The sequence below is a fragment of the Crocodylus siamensis genome, chromosome 1 (assembly GCF_052110815.1).
Source record: "Crocodylus siamensis isolate JL-2025a chromosome 1, ASM5211081v1, whole genome shotgun sequence".
NCBI lineage: Eukaryota > Metazoa > Chordata > Crocodylia > Crocodylidae > Crocodylus > Crocodylus siamensis.
Window position 1 is genome coordinate 96055691 of NC_143395.1, and position 9274 is coordinate 96064964.

General features: G+C 52.3%; 1 protein-coding gene across 2 annotated transcripts; it reads left to right on the forward strand.

Annotated features, from left to right (window-relative positions):
- The first annotated feature begins 561 nt into the window (after positions 1 to 561).
- On the forward strand, positions 562 to 9274 carry VGLL2 (vestigial like family member 2). 2 transcript variants are annotated; one of them, XM_090038470.1, is made up of 4 exons: positions 562 to 1050; positions 3670 to 3973; positions 6567 to 7064; positions 7967 to 8156. In XM_090038470.1, exons 1-4 carry the CDS (start codon positions 970 to 972, stop codon positions 8008 to 8010), a joined length of 927 nt encoding a protein of 308 aa, XP_089894596.1. In that variant the 5' UTR covers positions 562 to 969; the 3' UTR covers positions 8011 to 8156. The 2 variants fall into 2 exon arrangements, with proteins under 2 accessions (XP_089894596.1, XP_089894603.1); XM_090038477.1 differs by having other exon boundaries at positions 564 to 1050; positions 8130 to 9274.

The following is a 9274-nucleotide window of genomic DNA, read 5'->3' on the forward strand; positions in this document are numbered from 1 at the left end:
TTTTTCTTTTAGTTAAAATACGTGAAACTGAACATTTCAATCCTAAACGCTGGAGAGCAGAAAGGGTTAGAAACAAGGGTTAGGTGACCTCTGAAGGTCCCTTCCAGCCGTTCTTCTCCAGGAGAAGCATAAAACTAGAGGGCTCGAGACGTGAGGCTGACAAAATGTAGCAGCAAGCAACTCGAGGGGAGGGATTAAATAGGGAACTTTAAAAAAAAAGTGAATCCAAGCTTGGGGAGAAGAGAGGAGTCGGAACTGAGGTACGAAACAGATGCCACCCCCGAGATAAGGTGCTGGGATGAGGCTGCCAGAGCCGAGGGAAGCAGAAGCAGTCCGAGGAAGGTGTGTGCGAGGAGTTTCCCCAGGCAGGGATCCTCCTCTCGTGCCTTGAGGCACGTGTCAGATGAGAGGAGCGGCGCTGGCAAGGGGGTTTCTCTGGCTGCAGAGTGCCAAGGGCGGGAAGGAAGGGGCAGACCTCTAGAGGGAGGCCCTCTAGCCCCACGCCCTGCCTGAGGCAGGATCAGTCCCGAAGCCTCCCTCCCTGCCGGGCTTTCCCAGGGACAGCACATCCCCGACGGGGACCCTGTGCCCCGCGGGCTGCAAGCAGGTCCCAGGCTGCTCCCTTAGCCCGGCTCGGGCAGCACGTGGGAGACAGCGCAGCGCGGGCAGGGCAGGGCAGGGCAGGCCGCGAGCTGCCATTGGTCCCCGGGCGCCCACCCCCTCCCCCGGGCGCCGGGGGTTTAAATGCCTCCTGGCGGGCGGGCAGCCTGTGCCGGGCGCGGGGCTGGGGGCAAGGCGGGAGCCGCGCTGCAGGGAGGGGGGCGTCTGCCGCTGCACCCCACCCCCTTCCCCCACCCAGTGCCCCGCCACCATGCCCAGGGACTCCTAACCCCGCGCCCGTGAGGCAGCCGTGCACTGGGCAGCCCCGGAGTTGATGACCAGCCCGCTCAGCGCCCGCTGCCTTCAGCCATGAGCTGTCTGGATGTGATGTACCAAGTCTATGGTCCTCCTCAGCCCTACTTTGCAGCCGCCTACAGCCCCTACCACCAGGTACGTGCGTGCGGGGCGGGATGGCCCGGGGGCCGGGCGGGCGGGCGGCGCGCGGCGCGGGGCAGTCTCGGCCAACTTCGCTGGAAGCGCGTCCCGGCCCCGCGGGGAAGGGCTGGGGAGGGCGCTGCGAGATCCCGGGGCTGCAGCCCCGGCCCCGGCACTTGCCCGCTCCGCTCATCGTCAGCATCAGCAGGAGTAGTAGGAATCTCATTAGTTAGCAGGATCATCATAAAATCATGGAAAATTGGGGTTGGAATGGACCTCAGGAAGCATCTAGTCCAACCCCCATCACCACTACTATATTTTATTGCACAGCATATCATATCATATCATAGTATATATTATATTATATTTGATACGATATTGGCCATAGGTTGTAGGAGTAGGAGTATTATCATTAGTATTAGGATTGGTAGTAGTAGTATCATTATTATTATCAATATAATTGTATTGTATTGCATATCATATCTTATCCTATCCTATATTATATTATATTATATTATATTATATTCGTCATCGTTAGTAGGAGTAGGGGTATTATCATTAGTATCACTTTCATAGTTGTAATATATTGCACCTCATTGCATATCATATCATATCGCTGATATTATATTATATTATATTATATTATATTATAGTCATCATCATTAGTAGGAGTAGGAGATTTATCATTAGTATTAGGATTGGTATCATCATCATTATCACTATCATTGTTGTAATACATTGCACCGCATTGCATATCATATCATATCTCTGATAGATTAGATTAGATTAGATTATCCCCGTCACTAGTCATAATAGGAGTAGTATCACCATTAGTATTGATATAAATCCTAGTAGTAGCCGTAGTATCATACGATCGTAGAAAAGGAGGGTCGGAAGGGACCTCAGGAGGTCACCTAGTGCTCAGAGCGTCGTGATCACTATCATTATGGTGTTGTCCCCGTGCGTGGCCCTGCCCGCGCTGTGCTGTGCGGGCGGCGGTGCCCGCTCCCCGCCTGGCCGCTCCCCGCGGGCCGGTCCCGCTGGCGGCCGCGCTGCCGGGGGCCGGCCGGGCCGGGGATGCTCCTGCCTGCAGCCCGGCAGGGAGGACGCTGCGCCCGCGGGGGCCGGCCGGGCTCTCCCTGTGCCGGATCGCGGCGCTGCGAGGAGCTGCCCGTGCCCGGCGCCGCCGCGGCAGCCGAAGGGACGGCAGAGGTGCGCGCCGGACCCCTGCCAGCCCCGCGCCCGGGTGCGGGACCCGGAGCCGAGCTGCCAGCGGGTAGTCCCGCGGCTCCGTGTGCGGGGAACGGCCCGGCCGCGGCGTCCCGGGGCAGCCCCCGCCAGCAGCATCCCTCCCCGGGCGCCCCCCGGCCCTGCCTGGCCGCCTCCCCGCTGGCTTTCTCCAGCAGTCCGAGCTCGGGTTCCTGTTCTAGCTGTGCTGTAGTTCCAGGTCTAGCTAGAGCTAGAGCTAGAGCTAGAATTACAACTACAACTATAGCTAGACCTGGAACTACAACTGCAGCTACAGCTTTAGCTAGAGCTATCCCTATATAACTAGAACCGTGGCTATAGCTATCCCTTCTCTCCTGCCCCAGGCTTTGGCTATAACTATAGGTCTGTAAGTAGACGGTATAGCTGTACAAAAAACTAGAAGTCTTGGTTCCAAAAATGATCCCTTTTGTTAGACCAACTGGGAAATCGCAAGACAGTTGTCCTTTCCTGCAAGCTTTCAGGATCAAAGTCCCTTTGTCAGGCTCCAAGAAAAGTAGATGGTACAAGATCCCTGCCTATAGCTATAGCTTCCCCTCCTGACCCAAGGCTCTAGCTATAGTTACAGTTATAGCTCTAGTTGTGTAGTTGCTAAAGCCCTGGGCAGGAGGGAAAACCATATAACTATAACTATAACTATAACTGTAGCTTTCCCTCCTGACCCAGAGCTTTAGCTATAGTTATAGCTAGTTATAGGTATAACTATAGTTATAGCTACAGTAATAATTATAGTTCTCGTTCCAACTATAACTACATTACTATAGCTCTCCCTCCTGACCCAGGGCTTTAGCAATCATAACTATAACAGTAGCTAAAGCCCAGGGTCAGGAGGAAAAGTTATAGTTTTAGTTACAGTCACAGCCATAGCTACTAAGATGCCCTTCTGGGCTGCAGGGCAAGGACTGAAAGGCTCCTCTGCTTTCCTGTCGAGACACAGTAGCAGAGGCTGACAGTGGACATGGTTCCCTTTGCCCCCTCCCCCCCTCCAGCCTTGATGCCTGCAGCCCCCAGAGAGTGGTGCCTGGACAGGCTGGTCCCAGACACCCCAACTCCACTGCCTGCAGGCACCCAGAGGTGGGGCTGGGACATGCACCCCCAGATCCAGACTTCATGTCTCTGCATGGGCTCATTGCCCAGCTGCCCCCACATACCAAGGCTGTGCAGCCCTGCCTTAGTACCCTGCTGGGGATGGCAGCACCCCGGGGGTGTCAGGGATTCCTCCTCTCACTCCTGTCTGCTAGAGATCTTGAGATGGGGGGCGGGGGCTGAAACCTTCATTTGGCAAAGCTCGGGGGGGGCGTGAGGAGGGAGGGAGCGGGCAGCCAGCCTGGCCTGACCGGATCTCTCTTCTCCCCACTTGCCTGGCAGAAACTCGCCTTTTACTCCAAGATGCAGGAAGCCCCAGAGAACACCAGCAGTGCCAGCACCAGCAGTGCCAGCAGCTCCTTCTCCAGCCATGCCCCTGCAGCCAGCATCAAGGAGGAAGATACCAGCCCTGAGAAGGAGCGGCACCCGGAGGCTGAGTACATCAACTCCCGTTGTGTGCTTTTCACCTACTTCCAAGGGGACATCAGTGCTGTGGTGGACGAGCACTTCAGCCGAGCCCTGAGCCAACCCAGCAGCTACTCACCCAGCAGCACCAAGGCCTCCAGGAGCTCCAGTTCATGGAGGGGTGAGCACCTAGAGCTCCTTCCAGCTGGCCCCTTGGTATAAAAAACCAAGGGGAGGGAAAGATCAGGCTGGGAGGGAAGAATTATTTTGCCAAAACCCAGAGCTCCCTGCAAAGCCACCTGTCTCCTTATAACTAGCATTTGTTCCTCTCCCAGGCAGGTGCTCTGGTGCATCTCCTGGCCCTGGCTGAGACATAGTTGTTCCCTAAAGAACCTGGGCTCTTACAAGTAGGAGTATTTTAAAAAAGAAGCTGGTGATTCCAGATGGGCATCGCTGCATCCCTAAAGATCTGTCTGAATACAGCTGCTCTGGGTCATCTGAGAGTGTTTACAACAAAAGCAATAGGCTTCCGTGTTTTCTGCTAGGGTACCACTAAATTCTCTCCTGCCCCACAAAGAGATTAAACTAACTAACCCACCTTGTTGAAACAGCTGTAGGAAAGGCTGGGGGAATCTCCATCCTTAGAGGCTTTTAAGGATCATCCCTTGGCTGGGATGATCTAGTTGGAGATGGTCCTGCTTTGAGCAGAGGATGACTTCCTGAGGTCCCTTCCAACCCTCATTTGCTATGATTCTAAGGGAACCAATGGTCCTGAAACTGCTTTGTGGCTTATCTGCCTCAGCAAATTTAAGGGAAGGGAGGGGAGGATTCTGGTTTTATTTCCAGGACTTAAAACAGAAGGTCTCATCACTGATGCCTTCTGGCTTGTAACAGGATTTTTAATAAGGGATATAAAAAAGTTGTGTGGGGGAGGGGGCAGTATTTACGACCTTCCCTATCCCCCCAAATAGATTATATAGCACTTTGTCTAGCCGTAGGTATGTAACTGTTGTAATTTTTCCTGAGCTGGGGAGAAATAACTAACTCTGACAAAAAGTAATATCCCCTCCCACATCACTGCCCATCCTGAGGCTCTAATCCTTACCCAGTGCATAAAGGGGGGAGGGCAAACACATGCCATTGCCTAACATCGGCTGTACTTGGGAATGCAGATGCGGCAGTGGGGACCTGTAGGAGGTTAATGGGATGGAGAGTATCTGTGTGAAAGAGGTTCCAAAAGGCACTGACTCTGTACAGCAGAATCATCCATGGGAGTGGGGATTTCAAACCAATGAAGGTGCCAAGGAACCTTCCCTCCCCTGTGAAATTCAGCTGATCGCATTCCCTGGTTATCTAGTCCATGCCCAACCCACTGTCTCAGTCAGGATCATCAATGTTTCAGATCAGGCCCTGGGTCTTGGAAAAGATACATCAGTAGACTCTTAACAGTAGCAACCCCCCCAGTGACAGGGGCAAATCCTTCTGGGCTGAATCCAACACAGGAAAAATCACCAGTGACTTACCCACTGTCACCCAAGCAGTCTGTCCCCTGGTCCCAGCACAGGGAATTCAGATTTGTCCCTGTCTAAAGCCTTCTGTGGCATTGCCCATCCAGCCAAGACTGTGCTTAAATATTTCCCAGACCCTCCACCTATGTCTGTCAGGGACCTCCAAGGAAGAGATACTAGTTGCAGTTTGTCCTGGGTGACAGATATTCCGGGCTGGAATTGATGGTAGGAGGTGAAAGTGTTCCTGCCTGGGAAGGTGCTGCGTCTCCCTCCCCTGAGGGAGTTCAGAGATGGCTCTATACCTGTGGCTGGTGCTTTTTGCCCAGCCCAGTGCATTTGTCTGAGAAATGGCCCAGTCTGACAGCTGACAGTCTAGCCACATGCTAAAAGATGCTGGACCAGTTCTTGGAGGAAAGGAGCATCTGTAGCTATTGAGCATGGGATTTAGGGGCACAGCCTCTCAATCAGAACTTCCTGGACCTTGAGTGCTGGAAGCTGCAAGTGGGAGAGGAACAAGGGAAAACCCTGGTGATACCCAGTTACTCTCCCTTCTAGCACCCACTTTCTACATCCACTGTGTGACAGGATGACGGATGGACATAAAAACCTAAGAATTTCTGGGTCAGACCATAGGTCCATCTTGCCCAGTGTCCTGTGTCATACAGCAGCAGAGAGTACATGCTGAAAGGGAAAAAAGGAGATGCCAAAAGAGACCCAGTGTCTGACTCAGTAAATGACACCTCTTACGGTCTGTGGAAGTCAGGTCTCTTTAAAATCTTTATCCCACCCTGCCTGCTGCTTCCCAGGCCCCTAAAGCACAGGGCTTCTGACCTGAAGAGCTGTCCATGCCACGATGAGGTGCCCATCACTTTGCAAAGATGATCAGGATGTCCCTCTCTGTTCTAGGGACCAGAGCCCCATGGTCCCACCCAAAAGAAGGGGCCCTGATGGCTTAGTGCCATGTCCCCATGGGGTGCAGATGATTCTGGGCAGGACAAGGAGAAGACAGATTCTTGTCTTGCTGTTGCAAGGGACAGAGATCAATGTCAAATGCAGGCAGGGATCTGGGCTGTGTCCATCTGGAGAAATCCAGCTCCCTAGACCTAGAGGAGTAAGGGTAGGGGGGTTCCCCTAGAAGCACACAGAAAAGCCCAGCAGCCTTAATCCCTTGGCTTCAATGGGGCAGGCTAGAGACAGAACTGGGGGGTTGTCTCTATGGGGATGCACCTTGGGGGGCCGCTGCTGACTGTCATATCCCACCCACAGATGGCTCCTTCCCGATGAGCCAGCGCAGCTTCCCGCCCTCCTTCTGGAACAGCGCCTACCAGGCATCCGCTTCACTGAGCAGCAGCCTGAGCAGCCCCCTGGCCACTGCCCACAGTGAGCTGCCCTTTGCTTCAGCTGACCCCTACGCACCCACTGCCCTGCACGGCCACCTGCACCAGGGCAGCACTGAGCCATGGCACCCAGCACACCACCACCACCACCATCACCACCACCCCTACCTGGGCACACAGGGCTCTGCCTACCCACGCCCTGCTGCTGTCCACGATGTCTATGGCCCCCACTTTGACCCCCGCTACAGCTCCTTGCTGGTGCCCACTGCCTCCGTACGCCCTCCCCGGCTCACGCCAGCCTCCGGAAGCCCCCAGTGCGAGCTGAGCAAGGGTGAGCCTGCCGCCCCAACGGCCTGGACCGCACCTGCACCCTTCCCCAGCCCCCCGGGGGACCTGGCCCAGAGCATCAGCCTCAATGTGGACACAGGTAAGGGCTGGCAAGAGTGGGAGAGCACCAATCTTGTCCCTACACCCTCCCACACCACCTTCCTGCCCCCTCCCGCATGGTAATCAGGGACCCCTCAGCTGCCTTCCAGGAAGAGAACGGGGTTTGCTACTCTGGATTTGCCCCTTGCAGGTGACTGGGTGGGGTGAGAAGGGAAGACCCCCCACCCTTGCAAGACAGCCAGCCCAGGGGCTGGGGTAAATGTATTGGGCCTGCCCCTGATCTTGCCTTCCCTGATTAAGGAGGAGGATGTGATGGGGGTGGTGCCCCAAGGTGAAATGGTGACTGCACTGGGCCAGATTAGTTTCCCTGCCTCGGGATCATGGAGGCTGGGCATGTTCTGAGACTACGTCAGGTTTAAGTGAAATGGTGTCAAGGGTAACCTTCCCCCCACCAAATATTCTTCTACCAGCTGTCTGAAGGCAAAGCTTTTGCTCCCATAAAAGTGTCACCCGTTTTCTCCTCTCCCAGGGAAGCCGATGACTTTTATTTTCTGTCTGGTCAGGTGCCTACAGGAAAGGTTAAGCTGCTATGTTTTCATGGGAAAGGTTAAGCAGATACAGTCAAGTGGCATGGTTTCTAGTTCCGTGAGCACATAAAACTAGGAAAGTCCTCTCTGGGAAGCAAGTCTCAGTACCAGAGTAATGGTTATACCAACCGTCTGGAATGGGCCCTGCTGTGGCCTGGCTTTAGATAAAACACGTGCCTCTCCCTGGCTTTGTTTGAGTTTTTCTCCTTATTTCACCATTTCTTTTCATTCTGGGAATCCTTGCTTTTGAACTCAGTCCCTCTGCTCTCACAGGAAACTAGCAGTGTTTGTCTTTCACTGTCCTTAAATATCTTGTACCTTTTTTTCTTCCTTTTTTTTTTCTTTCCATTCTCAGGTTTGCAGCCCCAGGATAAAAGCAAGGATCTGTACTGGTTTTAGAGCTGTCTTCACCTCCTCTCCCCCTGGGCTCTTCCCTGTATATCTCTGCCTAGTAGAGTTGGTGACATTCACAGATGAAATCAAGTCGGTTTGTAACAGCTTCTGATCTTGGTTTGCAGCTTGCCGTTATGCCTTCTGTGGTGGATCCCTCCTGAGCTGATCTGCTGATTCAAAGATCCCCAGAGAGAGTCCCACTTTCCCCTTTCCTGCAGACCAGCCCACCACGACTCAGCATCTACGCCAAGCAAAGACATGTTCAAAGCCAAAATCATGGGAGAGAAAAGCAAAGGAACTTCAAACTACTTGGCATTGCAAGGACAGCACAGACTTTTTGTGGAAGCCGGGGTTCCTTCTGTTAGAAGAGGAGAGCCAAAGATGCTGACTTCTATTTAAACTAACTCTGCACCCAGAACTGTGTTTTAAAACAGTCAAATGTCATGAATGGTGATGTGAAATCACAGGTCTTCTTAAGGTGGGGATGACATTTTTTTTGGTGGTGTTGTGAATATTTTTTTTTATGCCAACGAGAATTATTTCTTGAAAGCAGCATGGGAAATATCCAGCAATTTTGAACTGGATTTTTACTTTACATCATAGAACTGCAAAAGGACAGGACGTTTTAATTCATGAACATTTTGGGACTGTCAACAAAACTGGTCAAATCTGTCAGCCTGTGGTTATGAGTGGCAAGTGACTAGCTTGGCCCACCTGCCCTGGGCTTATAGAAATGCAGCTGTTCCAGGGACAACTGTTCAAACTCCAGAAACATGACAGCCCAAGGTGGCACTTCTCAGAGTTTGGCACAGCATTTGCATTGGATATATACAATTTTTTTTTACAAGAAACATTTTATGGTGAAAGAAGAAACCCTTCAAAAAAAGGAGGGAAACAAAACCAAAAACAAAACAAAAAAAGCTGACAGCCATTATGGGGAACAACTGGAGAACACCAGAAGGAAAGGCATGTTATGGACAACTGATCTCAGTTGCCTCTAATATTTCTCTTTGTCTGTGTGTTGCTGTCGTTTGGTCACTTTAGTGGTATTTCTTTTTTTGTTTTTTTGGAGGGGGGAGTAAGAGATGTATTTAATTGTAGGAAACCTGCATTAAAGAAGTCTCCTTCTTCACACCCTTTGTGTGCTTTTGTGAAAAATTAAAGTTAAATAGTTTGGGAGGAGTTTCAGGGTGTGGATAGGGAAAAATACCTGTAATGTGGACAAAACAAACTATTTTATTACTTTGCATTAAAACTAAAAATAAATCTC

Excerpts from the sequence above, each read along its gene's own strand:
- VGLL2 (XM_090038470.1), top strand. The coding sequence starts at position 970 with ATGAGCTGTCTGGATGTGATGTACCAAGTCTATGGTCCTCCTCAGCCC. Across the intron at positions 3,974-6,566 it reads GAGCTCCAGTTCATGGAGGG|ATGGCTCCTTCCCGATGAGC; the intron begins GTGAGCACCTAG and ends TCCCACCCACAG. Across the intron at positions 7,065-7,966 it reads CAGCCTCAATGTGGACACAG|GTTTGCAGCCCCAGGATAAA; the intron begins GTAAGGGCTGGC and ends TTCCATTCTCAG.